This window comes from Antedon mediterranea, chromosome 11 (genome assembly GCF_964355755.1).
Source record: "Antedon mediterranea chromosome 11, ecAntMedi1.1, whole genome shotgun sequence".
NCBI lineage: Eukaryota > Metazoa > Echinodermata > Crinoidea > Comatulida > Antedonidae > Antedon > Antedon mediterranea.
In genome coordinates, this window is record NC_092680.1 from 9,382,674 (window position 1) to 9,402,992 (window position 20,319).

The window sequence follows — 20,319 nt, forward strand, 5'->3', positions numbered from 1 at the left end:
GTACGCTACGGACTCGCTGCACGTCAACATAGGGAAAACTGTAAATGTAAAATGTAATCAGTGTTGTAGATTCTACAAAAACTGAAAACATAAAAAGTTTCAGTATTGGAAACATTCGCGAACCATCAATTTTTTTTCGCGACTTATAGGTTGCGGAACGGCGAATTACAGGGTGGATGACATATCATGCTTTAAAGTCTCATTCGAGGCTAGGGAGTGGAGGGTGTAAAAAGAGTCATTAGATAAGCCTACAATTACCCTGGCACCCAGTCAAGAAAGTTAACGAATAATTGTTGTGTCTGCATGAAAAGCCTCTTAAAAATAAAATCAGCGCGAATCAAAGTTGATTTGTGTTTTGTGATACAAATAAATTCAAGTTAAAAATAAGTTTATAAAAAAATAAAACGATAGACAAATACGGAATAATCTACACTGTATTTCATTATTATATCATTTCGTATATTATTGTTGAATTATGGTATTAATACTGTTTGTATTGGTATTCGATTTTCCGTTTTCTTTATACCGTTTCGTTTATAATCATTGCTTCAGTTACAGATATGACTTGCTCCTCTTCGTCCTCCTCGTTTTCGCTGCTGAAATACATAGATAATAATGGTAATTATATATAAACTAAATTAGGTTCATTTTTTTTTCTCGCTGAGCAATGGTTGCAGCAACAGCGCATATTAGTTTGAACTGAAAACAGTACTTAAAAAACTTTAGTGCTGAGAAAAGACCATTACGTTATCATTGTTTGCTCGACATCCTCTATAGACAGCAGCGTCTATGAGGAAGATACGTAGCTGGTTTCTGTTAAATCTGGCTCATGTGAAGAAATCGGTTCCTGCCTTTGTGGAATGAGAAACCCATGCTTTATCAAATAAATTTATCTTATAAACTTACAAGTAGTCGGCATCGGATGGTACTTGAAATAGAACGCTGACCTTTTTCGACGATGAATTTGTGTTTTTACGTATGAGACTAGCTGATCTTCCGATCTTTTTTAGGCGTCTGATTGCAATCTCCTCCATAGTCTTGCGAATTGATGGGTATTCTCTGACAACGCTTTGAAAGTTTTCTACTGACAAGGAGAATAGGGAACAGTACGTCTCGGCACGGATACTTGCTACTCGTCGTTCTCTAGTGAGCAGACAAATTTCTGAAAATAATTATGTAAATTATATTTAGGAGGCCCGGACAGAACAGTCGACTTTTCGCAAACAATGAATGAACGAACATTCGCAAAAAACTCCACTTCTTTAATCAATTCACCTTTACAGGTTCATTCCAGGTACACACTTTGTTTGACGATCTTAAGGCCATCTCAATTGCTATTATTGTTGTTGTTATTGTTATTCTTCCGTTTCACGGAACGGAAGACAGTGCCGTTTATGTTAACGTCTTCCGTTACGTGAAACGGACCACTTAGTGTAATGTAGCTTTTAGTAAATAAAGCTGGTAGTTAACCACAAAAGATTTAAAAAAAAGTAATGTAGCTTTACAACGATCTTGAATTGTAATTGCAACAATGCTAGTAGTTTACCTCCGAAGTATGAACCATCAGACAGTGAGGTAGCAACTTGGCCTTCTTGTGTGAGTACATCCACTACGCCTTGTTGTATAAAGAACATACTTTCGCCAAATGTGCCTTCACGAACGATGTAGTCACCCGGTTGAAATACTTCGTATTTGAGATGCGTTACAACTTTCGTCACAAAGTTTGGATCTGCGTTCATAAAAAACGGAACTGACGAAACGAGAGAACGGCAGTTGTAGTTTGCAATAGTCTGGAAAATGCAAATCACAAATGTTCAGAAAGTGAAATATAAAAGATCCTCTGATCAGTTACGAAATAAAAGACGACACATAGAACCAATATGGCGTCATGATCAACACAACTTGTTCATTTGGCATTAATTTTGAATGGTACCTCACTCATCTATGCTATCCCCATTTTAGGCCCTCCCCCGGGGGTCTGGCGGGTCTATTGCAGCAGACAAAAAGTCTGTCGTTTGTGATACTGGTATAAGGATGCCAATGGGCATCCCATGGTGTTAAAATTTGGTGGTATCTCTCTCATCTAACCGGTGCCGATTTTTGAGCACCTTCGTGGTGCCCCCGGTCTAGACACAGCAGGGGGTACCCGGCAGACTCCCATTTTCATTGACTTTAAGTGACCCCAACACACTTAAATAGTCAGATATTGGTACCTAGCTCATCTAACCAAATGTCTCTGGGCTGCCTGTCTATGTCATTATTGTAATCAGGTAGGACGTAACCGTGCTCAATTTGCTAAGTTTTTATTGAAAGAGGCAATTTGTGACTAACCTCTTTTAACACTTGTGAAACTTCTTCAAATATAACTTCTTCATCAAACATTTTGCCGTGGTAACGGTATTCATAGTAATCGGTTATCTTCTCTCTCAATTCTTTTGAGAGTTTGCGATTCGCCATATATTCTTCCACTTGCTTAACCTAAAAAATAGACACATAATATACAGTAGTAACATTATGATATTGTTAGGTTAATAGAGAAGGTACATTATTATGCCTTGCTTTAATTATAGTAAAATCGCCGAGCCAGCAGAACAAATAACACATTGTATGTACATTTACAATGCCGCGAGAGGCCAGATTCCTAATGATTAGACAATACTTTTCCCACACTTTTGAGAGGCCTCTCCATAAAATCGCGATGCCTCTCAACTTCCCATAGACTAGAGGATTCCTGATTGTTTACATTATTGTTACATTACCTTTTCTCTATATTGACGACTTGATGAGTCCATAGATTGAATGATAGTTGTAGCATGGCCGATGAACAGTGCGAAACATGTAGCACCAGATATCATACTGATGATCGTAAGCCATACGTCACTCATACTCTGAGGTGGAAACCTACCGTAGCCAATACATAGCATATGTGACATTGCCTTGAATAAAGACCATGTGTACTGGTCAACCCATGCAGCGTTCTTTAAAAGGGAACACAAATACGTACGTCACACATTATTTTGTACATATTATGTTGCATGTTATTGAATTAATCTTCCATGGTTATTTAACTGCCTCGCGTATGACAAGCATGTCGTATGCGTGCACTGGAAGAAGACCAGCTTAATTTTATATGAAAACTGGCTGCAAAAGATACCTTACACTGAAAATTACACGCGTAATAAAAATGGGATCTAAAAAATTGGTTAACAATACGAGCATGTTGTAGGCCTAATTATGACGTGGAATTGTGACCAATTGCTCTTACCTCCAGATTGTTAATAGTAACCCATGATTTGGCTGGATAGTCTTGAAGCTTAGGAACCAAGAACTGTAAGCAACCATTCCAGTGACTGATAAGCACCATCATGCAGACTAAGTTGAAAATGCGAATAACAGCACCGGCAATATTGAAAGTCTATGAAAGAAATAAACTCATTACAGTTTCATAAAAAATAATTAAATTATGTAATGTAAAATGTTATAGTAAAGTATAAATACACCACCAACAATATAGGCCTAAAACTAAAATCATACAGTAGATATAAACGTGGTCTATTTAAATAGAGAAGACGTAATGAATACCTGTTCCCAATGTCTTATAAACCGAACTAAACGAGACAGTCGAAGTAGTCGAAGCAAACTAAGTAATTTAGCCATACGCAGGAATCTGAGAGCACGTGATGCTTTATAAATGCTCTCGTTGCCTCCTCCCATCAGCAAAATAATGTAGTCCATTGGCAAGGATGACACCAAGTCCAAGAAAAACCAGCTTTTTAGATAATGTTTAGCTATTTTCTTTGGATCTAAGATTACCTACAAGAAAGATTGTGTTACAATAATAGTAATTATATTATTATATAATGCAATAGTGCAATAGTAATAATATAAAATTGTAAGTAATTATGCGCCAATCTATAAATTAGTATATTTGAATAAACAGACATGCGGATCAAGGATTTTTTTTTAACGGAGAGCGCTCATGAATACATAATTCCATTTAGCTGTCAAAAGGGGAGAACACGCTCCCACTGCGATATGCCTTGATCCTACCTTTACCTACCAGTTCATTTCCGTCATGATTTAGAATTCCTGTCCTAAAATTAAAGAATATATCAGTGATAAAAAGAGTATCTGATACGCAGTTAATGACGATCCACTGTAGTCCAATCTCCTCTTGCTTGAAAAACGTAATGCTGACAGGAATCGTTATCAGGTTAATAATCAAGATAGCGATCATCAGGAAGTCCCAATACACCCTGTTAAAGGCAAAGTAAATATAATTAAATTTATAGGATAAAAAGGCTTATCAATCAATCTATACCAAACATTTACTTCTTTCTTATTATGAATAAAACGATAAAAATTACTTTAAATTATTTCAAATAGCCTAAGTTAAATTTCTTTTTCCCATTAACGATCATTCATTCCTTCGTTCGATCGTTCATGTAGGCCTATTCACAAAATGGTCTTTCAATAATATTCGTTTTTAGAAACGTGGTCTATAACTGTAGGTTTATTATAATTAGACAGTCAAGTGGATGTGATTACCTAAGGTTGCTACATGGATGTATCACTAGTGAACCAATGGCCTGTAGTCGTTTCTTCTCCATTTTAATCCCCTTCTGGCTTCCAAATAGTTTCATCGACAACCTATTATCTGTCGGCTGCAGCATGGTACGGATTCGTTTCTTTAAGAAATTTGTATCTGCTTGTTGCTCATTGTGTTCACACATTTCCGATTTGGCACGGGGAACTCCGAATAAAGATATACTTTCCTGTACAAGCAGTTTAATATTATTTAGACGCTCTTGATTTGGTTTGGGTCCTGATGGTGATACGTTTCTTTTAGAAGATTCGTCACTGAAGTTTACTCTTACTTGAGTGCTTCCCATGTCGTGCGATGGTAAACCAGCATCTTCGGCGGTAGACGCTTTATCAACATCGACGGTTTCAAATGTTTGGGGATTTAACCCACTTGTGTCATCCGCCATTGCAGCTAGGCCTACCTCTATACCTGGACTTACTTTGTTAGTAATCATTCTGTATTGTTATCTGAAACTTGTATAAAAGCAGCATTTCTCGTCCGTGTTGTTCTCGGTGAGAAGCGCCAGAAGACAATCCGTTGTATCGTTCACATGGCAACAACGCACAAAATGCAGTTGTAGCGTGGGTACGCGTTACTATGTGTTACCTAATAATATGATGCTGCTCTAGTCTTCCCTGCGCGCGCAAGATATAGTGCAATAAGTACGCACTAACTACTAAACTTTGAGTAGCAGTTTATGGTATAGATTAGATGATCGCAGTTACAGTAATTAAAAAACATTTATTACTTTAATAAACGACTAATAATAATTACTTTTTCAAAAACCAACCTGATATAGGCTTAAATGTGTATAAATGTTTAGATAACCCGAAAAGATTATACTGCATAGCCTAAAACAAAGAAATACAAACTTATTTAAATAAACTTATATATCCTAATAATATCAATAATAATAATAGTAACGATATTAATTTTATTATGGGACGTTTATAATAATAGACGCCGCCCTCCCCATAACAATTGGTACGTACATTGCCTGTTGGCCAGTTTCCACACAGCAGTCCTATTTGGTAAAACGGTTGTGTCTAGTAATAACAAATCGAAATGGAAACAGTGGGTAAGTCCTCTTTAATGATATTCAGTGATTAAAATGCTAATAACATAACCTAGTTGTCGGCAGTTTCGGAATATAAATATAAATGGCTCTGTTATTGAAATCGTAAATAATTACAAATACCAGGGGTATTACCATTGACAATGAATTAAATTGGGCTGAACAATGTAGAAATACTATACGGAAAGGAAATGTGCCACTGTTCTTTCTTAGGAAACTTTAGGACTTTAAATTTAGGACAAGTCAATATTAAATTTGTTCTACTCATAAGTGGTTGAAAGTCTCATCGCTTTCTGCTGTGTAGTATGGTATGGAAAATGTAAAGAAGAGGATAAAATGTCTACTCAACGTATCGTAAAGAAATGTGGACTAATCACAGAAATGAATTATTCGCTGAAGGAAATATGTCATAAATGTATGTAAAACCACTAATATATTCAGAAAGACACGCAAAACATGCACTATATAGTAAGACCCAGCGAAGTGTCCCCTTATAATAGTGTGCATTCGGGGTTACCATAGTGTCAAATGAAATATATTACCCCTGATGTGTTTGGTACTTGCCTAATAACTCTCGACTCTAGAATGAATGTGCATAACCAGGAAGAAATTTTTCCTAGACATTTGCAACTATAGGCTAATTGATTTCCTTTTGGAAACGCCGGGACCACAATCATAACCTTATTAGTACCTATATGTATGATGAAGAGGAAATACTTTAATGTTTTGAAACTCCCAGTGAGCTTACAAGCACTTGAATTGAATGCATTACACTGATTCAATTGAAATCATCTTGATTGGATAAAAATGACATCATATGATTCCACATTGTACTCCATACCAACAACATGTTGCAACTGAAAAGAACAGTTTTAGTTTTATTTAAAAAATAACATACCAACAATTTTTCACTATTTAAAAAGATGAGAAATCACCTAGAAAAGAAATGTTTTGGTGAAAAAATAGAATTAAATTAAGCTAAGTGGAGTTAACAAAAGGATGGATATACTGTAAAGTATTGTAAATACAATTTTGTTATGTTTAACAGTAGAGATTGATTATTGCATTGTTGTTCATCATGGTTAATTAAATACGTTTAATTGAACATTATTTAGAACCGTTGTTTCGAGGCAAAATGGAAGAGTGGGATCCATTAACTAATACAAACTGAATAACAAAAAAATGTAGGCTTACAACCACATATTTATTTTATATACAGTAGAACTGTGGATACTTTCGAGACCAAAGAACGTGTCCACTGAATAATCTTAAATTGAAGATTGAATAAGCTACTGCTACTGGATGTCTCCTTAATATGTTTTTACTTTTACTCTATTGACATCTGGAATGGTTATTTAATTGATGTAGGCCTACCGGTTATTTAATTTATTACATTTTGAATATTTCAGTCATGTGCATAAGTACATTAAAATAAAATAGAATATCGATTATAAATATGTACTGCATTGCAACCGCTATTAAGGTGACAAAGTGTCCCCTTAATAAGGATGTCTTCTATTATTATGGTATAAAACAAATATTTGGCCCTCGTCTCTTGATAGGGAGTACTATATGTAGGAGTATCTCAAGGCTGTGTAATATCACCTGTGTTGTATTCCCCTTTTCACTTCTGACTTTAGGTCACCAAATGAGTCATGTTCTGTGATTAAATATGCAGACGATACTGTTATCACAGGATACATTTCAGGTGATAAACATGATAATGAATATGACTACCGTAAATTGATATCAGATTTTGTAAATTGGAGCAAATTTAATAATTTAAAGTTAAATGTTGGTAAAACTAAGGAGATGGTCGTAGACTTTAGAGTAAAGAAAGATCCTATTATTCCAGTTCTGATTGATGGTAACGAAGAGTAGAAGAATATAAATACTTAGGTTTTGTCATGGACCACAAACTATCGTGGGAAACCAATACGAATAGAATAGTTAAAAGAGCCAATCAAAGAATGTTTATACTTCGCAAAATGAAATCACTTTAATTAGTATTGATAGCTCCCTGTTAAAATTGTTTTATACCACCATGATCCAAAGTATTATGTCTTTCTGTTTGATATGCAATTATGAAAATATTAATAAAAAAGATAAAAAGAAATTGAATCGCATTACAAAGAAAGCTGAATATATTGTTAAAGATCCGTTGGTGCAGTTAGATGAAATATACATAGATTGGATAGTGAAGGCAGCCCTTAGCAAATACTTTATTATCAAACGCAATGGTATAGAATACATGTTCCAATAACTAAGACAAACAGATCGAGACATGCCTTTGTTGCAAATGCTATATTCATATAATTAATTCACGTCACCATCGATAAAATGTTATGTAATACAAGACTATGTAAACAATGAAACTTTTAAAACGTAATTTTTTTCAATTTATAAATGTTTTTATATTTTTAATATGTTTAAACGTTTTTAACATTTTTAGCCTATTTGAAATTTTAGCAATTTATAAATTGTAAGGGTTTTAGGAACATTCTAATGGTTTGAATCCTTTTAAAGCTGTTTTTAATCCTTTTAAAGCTGTTTTAAACTATTTTAATATCCTGAATCCTATTCAATTTTAATACCTAGTCATTTTTAAACCGTGTTTCATAACTTATATTTTTTGTGCAATTATGTGTGTGTACATAATATATTATATTGTATATCTATTTTTTTTTTGTACTAATAATTGTCAATCTTCAAGAAGAATTTTTTTTGTTATTTTATGATGATGATGGACAAATAAAGCATTTCAGTATTCAGTATTCAGTATATACTAAGGGATGTCTTAAAATGGTTCTACTAAATTGCCTGGGTATAACATATAAGTGTAAATACCCAACGATAGTTTAAAATATCCCAGTCAAATGAGTTCATTTTGATACCCCTCGTGCAATAGCAGACGTTTGTATAAAAAATGTATGTTTGTATAAAGTAATCAGTTTAACAATCAGTGACTAATGGTATTCATGAACTTCTCGCTTGAATCGTACTTTATTCCAGGTATTAGTGAGAAACCAATAGCAAGGGACGAAGACATACAAGGGATCTTAAGTGATTTGTACGAACTTGATGCAGCAGTCATTAAATCACAAGAGAGTTACAATGACCAGGTCTTTTACATTTCAACACAGACCTCTCCGGAACAGGAGTACATATTAAGAGTGTTCAACCACACAGATTCTAAGAAGGCAGAATTAACTGAGATTATTGATGTGTTGGTGTGGTTGAATCAACAAGGTGTCAACTGTCCAAAACCACTGAAAAACAAGTATGGTGATTACGTGTTTATGAAAAAATTGTCTAATAAAAAAAATGGTAGGAAAGGTTTCTTTTATTGTTACTGAGACAGATATGTTAAAAATATATTTTCCCCTGTAAAATGATAAATAATTGTTTATTAAAATTTCATCCAGACATTTAAATACCAGACACATAATAGAATTGTGTGTGTGATAAAGTGTAACTGATTAAAATATTCTCATCGACCAAGTTAAATTTAAACATAGACACAGAGAAGTATAATGTATACTAAATGTATACAGTACATCTTATAAGCAGTTACATTTTGTGTTAAAAGATTATTATTAATATTAAAAAAAGATTTTGATGATTTGATTTTCAGGAGTATTCATCCATGGGACGTATGCTGTTTGTCTCTACAACTTTGTTAAAGGAATTAAACTTATGAATGTAGAATCTACTGATGACGTAATCTATAAAGCTGGACAGTATCTTGCTCAACTGCAGATTACCCTTAAGGTTGATTTGCTCACAAATATTAACATTTTCTTCTTGTAAAACTCATAAAATTACAATCTAAATTCCTCTACCGTCTCTGTTGTGCTTAGCTTACCTGGATAAAACCATGGCAACAATGCTTCTTATTACCACTACTCAGAAGTGGGAGATTCCATAGCAATTGTCATAGATAAAGGGAATGCTCCTCCTACTTATATTACAATGATCTTTAAGAAGGAGTTGCTAATTATTATCGTAATCTAAGTTAGTAGGATGAACCAATTGTCATTATCTATAAGCAGGAGGAGATTATTTTAAATCATGTTTATTTAATTATACTTTTTTTTAAATTTGTATCTCAGGGTGTAGAATTTCCGCTTACAAAACAAGTCGATTTCTATTGGAACTTTGATTGCATTAGAGATATATTAAGAGACAACATTTTCCATGAATATGTTAGACATTCTGATAAAAGAGAGCTCATAACTAAGACATTCAACATGTTTGTGAGTGATGTTGACTCACGGAAATCAGAATTTGAAAAAGGTGTGTCATTTTAAATAATGAAATTAATCTTAACCGTTAGTAAATATATTGCTCTAGAGTTTTAGCGGGTAAGAAAAACATTAACTCACGGAGCCGCTGCGTATGTGGTTTAATCATGAAATTAAATATTGTCCTTGCATCATATATACAATAATTAATATTCATGCAAAAAAAAATGCAGTAAAAGCCCTATTAAATGGACACAGTTTACGGGACCCAACAAAGTGGTCGTAGGGCTACGTTTCACAGAAAAGTGTCTTATTATGGGATAGGAAGGTTCACTGAGGGGGGATTTCCCAGTGTTACTTTATTGAAAAGCAAAAAGAAGTAATATTTGTTTCTGTTATTAATTTTGTTTATATTTCAGGTCTTGTTCATTCTGATTATAATGAAAGCAACATTCTTGTGGAAAGTTTTCCAAATTCAGTTAATGGAACATCAAAGACATTTATTGTAGGAATCATTGACTTCTTTGATCTTTGTTACAATCCACTTGTTTATGACGTTGCTATAGGCCTTCTGTACATGATGTTGATGCGCCCTCAAGATATGCTGACTGCAGGGGGACACTTCTTAGCAGGTTATCAAAGCAAAAGGTGTTTAAAAGACATTGAGAAAGAAGCGATCATTAAGACAACATCAGCCAGGCTGGCTCAGTCTTTAGTGTCAGGACTGGTCTCGTTCTCCAAAGACCCAGAGAATGTCTATCTTTTGAAAACACAGACGTCTGGCTGGGACTGCCTTAGTATGCTGTCAAATACACCGGAACAAGATATTTGGAAGACATGGGATAGTTTATTGAATGAGTATGATCAATACACAAATAATGAAACTTGAAAACTTAGCAAACGGTATGAGAGACTACATCATGTAAAGCAAAGTGTTTTAACACTACTACTAACCCTTTTAGGGAGTTACCTAAATAAGGAGACACTTGGTGTGGTCAGGAGCGAACTTTCAAAATTTGCCTTTGTGCTTTTGAGAGATTTATTTGCATTATAATGTACTGCTTATACTTTGTTTTAAATGTGTTTTTTTGGTTAATGTATAATTCATTCTAATATCCAATTACAATAGTTTATAAGAAATGTTTTAACTACCAGTTTAGGCCTACTACTTTCAGATTCTAAATTATGTATAAACTATTACAATTGACACTTTTATAGTTTCTTTTTTGTCTTTATTTCCAAAAACCCCAATTAAGGGGACACTTCCGTTCTTGTTTATTGTCCCAATAATGTCCCCGAATTGGGAATCGACGACAAGCAATAGACTAGCTTTTGACACATAGTTCGTTGTTAATATACAAGTGGGGAATCCCCTTTTAGGACGCGGTACCAACTACGACGCTATTTTTCTGTAGTTTGCAAATGAATGTGTAACTTGACTGAAAAACCGCGAACTTCCATCCCAAATTACACGCATCGCTATGTTGTTGTTTAGGCCTTTATGGTTCGGGAGAACCCCTTGACGTTAGCATTGAACGCAAATGTGTTTACCGGCGGAAAAAGTAACTGACACGATCGTTTTTCCAATTGCGAACGCGCTATTATTAGAGTGTCATTTCCGGCCAACTAGTGCCATTTATATTTACGTGCGAGAGTACCATTTCCAGCCAGGGTTGTCATTGCCATTACCATGGGTAATTTGTGCATTTTTTATTGAGGCTGCGGGTGGCAAAATGCCTATGGCACTGTCACACCAAAATCAGTCCGGGCAAAAATCGGTCCGGGGGACCATTTATTCCAAAACCTGTCTGGTCGGACCAATTTTGGCCGCTAAAACTGGTCCGGCCTGGATAAAATCGGTCCGGCAGTAGGCCTTTTTTGGCCGATCATGGTATGGCCCGGTCTTACAAATATATGTTAGTCATAATGTATCATTTAAAAAAAACCATGATCAGTCATTATATTGAAAACTACGGGGTTTTAGTTGTTATTTTAATATTATAAATTAAGCCTGTTTTTTATCTACATTATTAGTAGCAAATCATCAATAATTAGTACTTAAGTTGTTAGGCCTTTTGTGTAGGAATGTATCTCTGGCTGTTATTAATCCATTTTTGTTTTTTTTGTTTTAACATCTTAGTTTCCCCATGATGTTAAAAAGAATTTAATGTATTACTTATTTATGGTTAATCAATCAATATATCAATTCAATACAATTATTATAAAACAATTATCTAATATTGATTAGGCTGAGGAAGAAAAAATGTCTCAATCATAACATAAAATCTAGCTGGCAATACTAGCGTCTCATACCCGTTGATGTGAGTGTGTGGCAGGCTGATATGTAGTGAAAATACATTTATTTATAGTATTTATTCGACAAGATAACTTTCTTATATATATTTTTCTAGTCATTAAAAACTTAAAACAGCATCATAGGCATAGTGATTCAATTAAAATCGATAGAAGAAAAACCCGGACCGATTTTGGCAGTGATGAACTGTTTTTGGCCACAAATTTAGAGCCAAAACAATATGTCCGGCCGGACCGATTTTGGCCTGGGCCATATTTGTCGTGACACTCATTAATAGAGATTACTATAACGATAGTGATTATGTATGCATCATGACTATGTATTAATATGACGGTAGAAATTAACTTAACCGTCTCAATATCTTTCAAAATAAAATACAAACAATATTTATTTCATTAAAAAAAATATTTAAAGGAAATCCGCAGAGTTTCGCATCCAGGCTAGCGCTTAAAGTTCAAACAGAGAGCATTTAAGGCCTACCCGTTACACCACAAATTACATGACTGAGCAGCTGATCAAAGAATATAATTATATCACAAGAATGAGTGATTCGCGATTTTCCCTGTAACAGTAATATTGTCCATGTGGTAGGCCGGGCGCCGCCATAAGTGAGGGTGTATCTCGGATGTAGGCATATACATTACTTTTTGTGACGGTTACATTATGGACCACCGGTAGTATTTTCATAATAAAAAATGTTATCAACTACATGCCAACATCATGTTAAATGCTGTTTGGATATTTAATTGTTCGTTTCATGCAATTTATTTAGTAAAAACTGCCGTATAAACAGTTCGCTTCATCAACCGGGCGCGCTACGAGGCTACCGGGCGTTTTGGTGTTTACGCGTTTTTACAAATGATACTAGTTTAATAATATTCCTATATTTAACTTGGTTCTGGTAAAACAAATAAATGTTAATAAAATTTAACATTATATCCTATTAATAACATGTATTTTATACTAATTTATATCATAAAAACTATACTTAATTACGGGCGTAGAGTAGTCCGCGGCAATGGTAAAGAATATGCCGTGCCGAGTAACGTTTCGTTCGTTGGTTTTTGTGAACTAATTTAGCAGCATGTTTAGTAAATAATTGTCTGTAAAAGTGAATGTACACTAGTTTGTTAATAAATATGTAATATAAAATGGTTTACAATTGCAAAATATATTATCATAATTCTATTTAGTGTGACATGTATAATATCTATTAAATCAAGTCTTATTTAGTCTGTATACATCCGCCCTTATCTGTTACAAATTTCTCATGCAAAAATCGCGGAATACTCATTCTTGTGATATATATTTTTTGTTTATATCTAAGATGACCGGATAGCTCAGTCGGCTGAGAATCGTCGTGTTGTTAACACTGTCATGGGTTCGAACCCCATGCTGGTCGTGCACTGGTGGAATAGAGTTTCAAGCTATGGAGCTACTGTGTTTGAGGTTCACAGAATTATACGTCCCCCTTTCGGTACTAGGACATTTTGCCGAATGTCATTTTGTCGACAGACATTTAGCCGACAGACATTTAGCCGACCGGACATTTAGCCGACAGTATATTTGATCGACAGGACATTTCGCCGAAGGAAATTTCGCCGACAAGACATTTTGCCGACAACTATTTCGCCGACAGACAATTGGCCGACAGACAACTGGCCGACAAGACATTTCGCCGACAACACATTGTTTTAGATTGTTTATAACATTTTTTCCTCCTTTTTATTGTGAGTCTCAAGTTTTAACTTTCTGTATTGTAACATTGTTATGTAATCATGTATTGTATGTTGATTATGACCGAATAAATGAATGAATGAATGAATGAATGAATGAATGAATATAAAACAAATAGGCCTATGATTTTCTTTTTTATTTTGTTGGGAATTCGTTGATCTGCCACTCAGACGGTATAGGTATGAAAATTATAGCGTAGCCTATTTATTCGAATAAACGCCCGGATCGTTTATTGTTCGGGAGTCGTTCATTCGAGGGAGGCCTTGATATGATATTATACAAATAATGAATGTTTATGAGTGTAATGGTACAAATAATGGCACGAGGTGAATGATGAAAGGTTATATCAACGAGGCAACGCCAAGTTGATATAACCTTTCATCATTCACCAAGTGCCATTATTTGTACCATTACACGAATACAAAACATTCATTATTTGTTTTATATAACATCTAAATAAATTCTAGTTATTTGAATCAAATAAAAGATAGCCCTAGCCAAAGCTTACTACATTTCATTCACACACATTGATTAAAAACAATAACATTTGGTTTTTAATAATTTTATATTAAATGTTATATTTATATGGATTTCGTAAACACACCTACTTTTGTGTTAATTATGTCAACAAACGACCAAACAATCCTAGGCCTAGCAAGGCTAACACGCCTAGGCTAGGCCTAGCCTAATACTAGCATGGCCTAGTTAGGCTAGACCTGTAGCCTAGTACTAGCTTGGCTGAAAGGCAAAACTTCGACAGACAATTGGAACTTATCTAAGCTAATTATGGTTTTTCCAACAATTCCACGTCTTGTAGGGATGTCCCCATTAATTAATCAAAATCCTAAAAACGATCTAAAGCTAATTTAAATGCCTCTTTGAATGAAATTAGTACATAATGTCCAAATCGTACACAAATATCTGCTGCTGTTGCATATCTCGCGGTGGTGTTTACAAATGAAACTGAGACCAGACGACAGGTGGCGCTGTTGTATTTCACAGTACAGAGCCATATATCATAGGATAATTTGTGTACTAGATTTTTTTTCATCCGCGAGACGTTTTTTTTTTCGTACACAAAAATGTTTCAAAAAGTACTATTAAACGATCGTTTAATAGTGCGTACTATTGCACGCCATGTGACCCACAATCATCCAATCAAATGACAGGAATTTATTTAGGTGTTATATAAAATACGATAACATATATAATCACATTTTTCTAGATATAAAAAAAAGTAGACCTACAACACAAATCTCAAAAAGATATAAAAAGTAATCAGTAATTGTTGATATTTATTTTTTATTCTCTTCTTTATATTGACAGTATAGTAACACAGTAACACACAGGTTGGGTCTATTATTAATGCAAACGTTTTAAATTCAATTCAAAACTCGTACATAAAAAATATCGGCGGTATCCTGTCGTCAAAGTGTCTTTTCGGCCAATAACCTGTCGGTCAAAATGTCTGTTGGCCAAATGTCTGTCGGCTAAATGATTTTCGGCGAAATGTCCTGTCGGCGAAATGTCTTGTCGGCGAAATGTCCAGTCGGCGAATAGTCCGGTCGGCGAAAAGTCTGTCAGTCAGTGGTCTGTCGGTGAAATGGCGTTCGGCAAAACGTCCACCCCCCTGTCCACCACACAAGCAAGTAAATGCATTTGGTGATGCAGTGGAAACGACACAATGTCTATGCCACAGCATATTGAGGTCGTTTCTACGACATTACCAGATAGATGTAGGGAGAGGACATGCTGGGTTTTTAGTCGCGTGGAAGCGACTCTATAGTTCACTATGTCGGTCGGTTGGTCGGTCGGTCTGTCTGTCTGTCGGTCTGTCTGTCGGTCGGTCTGTCTGTCTGTCTGTCTGTCTGTCTGTCGGTCCGGTATCACTATGCGTTTTATCGCTTTATGACCTTATCTTGATATCAGTTTAATCTAGCTAAGTCAATTTTTCACAGAATATTCCTTATGGCCAGGAATCGATGTGGTTATGTTTTCACAGTGCGCAATAAAAAATTACGCGGTCTACGCACGATTTAACGAAATCACGTTTGTAATCATATCTTAACAACCATGATTCACAATTAAATAAAATTTGGTACTCATAAATTTCAGGGCATAAATCATCATATGGCAATACAATTACGTGCGTAGCGCATGTAACGCATGCGTACGCGCGCTTAAAATTTTCAAAATTTATTTTCGATGAAATAAGAGTACGTTTCAGCAAAGATCTTATTATTATACTAAAGATGTGACACTTCCCGCGTTTACGCGTAACACTTTAGAAGCGTCAAATTATAGTGCGCCCCCTCGCTTAAACGAGTAACGAACTTTTGCGTGACGATCGCAGTATTCTTAAGAAAATGGGATTGATGAGTCGCGCCAAAGTTTGTATGGTTAAGAAACAATGAATGAAAAGAAAAAAAGTGGAGGGATATACTGTGCTGCAATTAATTGTAAAAGCAATTCAAAGGCCAACCCAGAACTTAAGTTTTACAATTTTCACAAAGACAAGAACAGGTAAATTTATGTAATTAAATAAGTAGCCTACATCTTAACATAGGCCTAGCCTATGCTATGTAGGGACTAACCTTACTTTACTGTGTATTCAATTTATACATATATTAATAAACTAGGCTAGGTAGGCCTATTATTAATAATTATTATTTAAACGTAGGTATGAAATGATTATTATTATCATTATTAGGCTACTACTAGTACATTAATTATATAACAGTGAACTTACACTAATTTCTTCACTGTTCCCTGGTTATATTACTTTATCCTTTAAAATTTAGTACCTTAAACAACTTTTAAAACTTTCAATTCAAGAAACATTTATTGACCAAATATTATATCATTACAATTGTTGGCATATAAGTAAAAATTTGGTCGAAAGACTACAAGAAGCCCAATTGGCATGTCGCTGTAGTCCCTCTTTTTACATTATACAAATAATAATAATAATAATACTTAATATAAACAAATTGTGATCTTAATTATTTCATGCTTTCCGTCTCATGGTTAATATTTGCTTTCTGTCTCATGGTTATTTTATTTCGTTTAATTTAACTAGCCGTTACATACATTACAGTATATTAACGCATGAAATAATTATTATTATCATTATTAGGCTAGGACATTAGTTATAATAACAGTGAAATTACACTATTTTTATTGTTCCCTGGTTATATTACTTATCCGTTGAGTAGCCCTAACAAACAATTTTTAATTGAATCTTATACTTAATATTTATGAAATTCAACCGTTAGTTAGTTAGTGGTTTTAGGTTAGGCTTAAGTATTTGACTTTAGGCCCTAACCAATTTGAAAATCAATTAGCATGCACGCAGACGTCCTATAATTACGTAAACGTTAATTATGATAAAGCAAAAACTCACCAGACAATTATTAATTTACAGGTGTGCAAAATGGGCCCAGAACACACGACGCGCGGATTTGAGAAGGAAACCAAGTTCCTATTTACATCGTAATTTCCGCTTGTGCAATATTCATTTCGAAGAATCTCAAATACTGATGGTCACAAGAAGACTTGTATGGAATGCAGTCCCTACAATATTTGATGTCCCAAATCCACCACACCAAGTAACAGTGCGGCGTAAATTACCCACAAGACACTCGGAGGCAACACCAACTCCAGAAAACAATGTTCGAACGTTACAGACTGTTCACAGTGAAACAAGTAAGTGAATATAGTACTAGCGTACTAATAAAATACATTACAATAATTAGATTGTGAAAGTTCTTATTTTCTTCCTGATACAAACATATCGTTCATTAATGTTCTCTTTTTATGCTTACCGTATTTGGCCTGTCAAAAAAGGTTATGTTGGCATTTAATATTTCGTTGTGTGACGTGGTACTTATTCTTAATTGTTGTTTTTGTGTAGGGCTCCCCGTCATCATTCTGATCATAACTATGCTATGACGTCTACCGTGACTCCTTCAACACAAGACAGGACTGAAGATGAGTGCCAAGTTCCAAGTAAGCATTATATACCCTACACAAAATGTTATTTATTAAAGTCTAGATTGACTGATTGGATAACTGACTGACTGATTCCAACTACTACTATTATTAATATTATAATAATAATTATTATTATTATCATTCTCAATCACAGATGCATGTGTTCCCTTTTTATTTCCAGATATACCGATACCCTTAAATGAGACGCCGGCTAGACAATCATGTCCGTCAACTTCAAGACTTAAAGCAAAAATGAAGAAGATACAGTCTACCATCATTGAACTAGCAGGTGGTGATCAAATCGAAAGTATAATTCAGAAAGCTAAAACCTACATGAGTACTAATGCCTTAGATTTCTTTGCCGGTCAACTACGAATTGGCAAGAAGAAACCAAAGAGCCGTCGTTATACAGTGAAAGACCGCTTGTTTTCAATGGCGTTACATTTCCAAGGTCCCAGGGCTTACAGGTTTTGTAGAAAGATGTTTGTCCTTCCACACCCAAGATCACTGAAAAGGTGGCTACAACGGATCGAAGTAAAACCAGGATTTAATGATGCCACTTTTTCATCATTAAAAATTAGATGTGCAACATTCAACGAACGTGAACGTGTGGTGGCCGTGTCCCTTGATGAAATGTCCTTGAAAGCTGCCATCAAATACAATCGTTATAAAGATTGCATGGAAGGGTTAGAAGACTATGGGAGCATTGGCACAACAAAGAAGGTTGCTACACAGGCGCTAGTGTTCATGGTTAGGAGTATGACATCTAGATGGAAGCAGTTTACGTACGTAAACCTACGCATATTCTATGCTGTTAAATTCTTCAACAGAGACATAATCAGTGATAAGAAGAAGAGTAAAAAATTAATTAAAGTATCTCATTTATGAGGTATGGTAAAGTTGTAGGAGGTCTGTACGCGCCCCCGTGCATTATCGGCTAGAAATGATGATCATTACGACGGTCTGGTATGATGATTAAATAATTGTAAATATGATGATTTTATTTCAATGCTTCTACATTTTTTATATTTCCTCTGGGTGGCCCGTGCATCATTTTGCAATAGTTATTGAGTTAATTTTAAACTCAGACTACTATAACATAACTAATTGCTATCTCAGGTTTTAAATAAATTATAATAACAAATGAATGTCATGGCGAATGATGGGTACATAATGCAGTAGTCCTAGTATGAATTGTCTGAGAATTGACTATCATAATCTGTTTCATGTCATGACTGTAGGCTTAAGCCTATGATTGTTTATAAATATATTCCTAAAAATTACTGCAATAAAATAGTCGAAGTAGTGATTTTAAAAAGTGACTTCTTGTTCTTTTTTAATTGTTTATAACACACTATTTGACTAATATGTTTTCCTAATATGCACTGTTTTGCTGCTGGATGAAAAGTAGTATATAAGATCTTTGGAATAAACCAAAGATCATATACTATTATTGTGATGAAAAAAATTGAGTATTCAGTTACAATACAGTAGACATATCTGATCCATAAATCTAATCCTTTGAGCGAGAGGGCGCCCTATAAAATGAGCTCCATGTGTGTTACATGAATTGCACGTAAAATTCCGAGAGTGTCCTATCTTTAGATTATAAGATCTTTGGTTTCAGGCAATTTTAAGCGTTTACAAAATTGCCATGAGTGCGCAGATTTTTGCGCGCGCACTGCGCGTTAAATGTTATTGCGCACTCTTTTTGCCCGATTTCTGTTTTCTTGACTTACTTTTCAACTCGAAATTACGTTATACGAGCACGTCAAAAGTGACAGGCTACGCACGTGTAAATTAAAAAAAATATAAATGTTTTTAAACATTTCAACATTTTTAAACACGTTCAGTAATTTCGGTCAGTATAGTTCACTATGTCGGTCGGTCCGTCTGTCTGTTGGTCTGTCTGTCTGTCGGTCTGTTTGTCTGTCGGTCCGGTATCACTATGCATTGTAGCACGCGACTTAATGGCTGTTGGCCTTGTTTTTCTGTAAATTCGATCTCGTAAATTTTATGCTTAGCGCCCTCAATTTTTAGAACACAAATACACGTCAAAAACTAGTTTTATTTATAAAAAAATGTTGACTAAAACAAATGTAATAAAAAAACAAGCACAAACTGAACTTTCAACAAAAAATTTATAAAAAAATACCAATTTAAATTTAATTTGCATGTTAGATTTTATTCTTCATGTCTTTGACCTGGATAGACCTATATTATACGCTTTGAACAGTACTATATTATGCATTTTATATTGACTAGTCGTGCTTATTCGTGTTTAAATAGCTACAAATAGGATGCATGATCACCATGAGTAAAACATTGTATTATTTTTGTTTGTGCCGCATTGTACACTTTGGGTGGAGTT

The 20,319-nt window shown here is 34.6% G+C and overlaps 2 protein-coding genes across 2 annotated transcripts; one reads left to right on the top strand and one right to left on the bottom strand.

The window, feature by feature from the left end:
• Positions 1-437: 437 nt before the first annotated feature.
• Positions 438-5,097, bottom strand: LOC140062252 (potassium/sodium hyperpolarization-activated cyclic nucleotide-gated channel 2-like). The gene is made up of 9 exons (XM_072108383.1): positions 4,549-5,097; positions 4,061-4,256; positions 3,583-3,813; positions 3,266-3,415; positions 2,760-2,978; positions 2,332-2,478; positions 1,547-1,790; positions 907-1,162; positions 438-596 (listed from the first exon to the last, which is right to left on the bottom strand). The coding sequence occupies exons 1-9, from the start codon at positions 5,037-5,039 to the stop codon at positions 521-523; spliced, it is 2,010 nt and encodes a 669-aa protein (XP_071964484.1). The 5' UTR covers positions 5,040-5,097; the 3' UTR covers positions 438-520.
• Positions 5,098-5,598: 501 nt separating this feature from the next.
• Positions 5,599-10,837, top strand: LOC140062632 (hydroxylysine kinase-like). Its single transcript, XM_072108931.1, has 5 exons — positions 5,599-5,663; positions 8,673-8,987; positions 9,295-9,431; positions 9,773-9,956; positions 10,324-10,837. The coding sequence occupies exons 1-5, from the start codon at positions 5,651-5,653 to the stop codon at positions 10,791-10,793; spliced, it is 1,119 nt and encodes a 372-aa protein (XP_071965032.1). The 5' UTR covers positions 5,599-5,650; the 3' UTR covers positions 10,794-10,837.
• Positions 10,838-20,319: the final 9,482 nt, after the last annotated feature.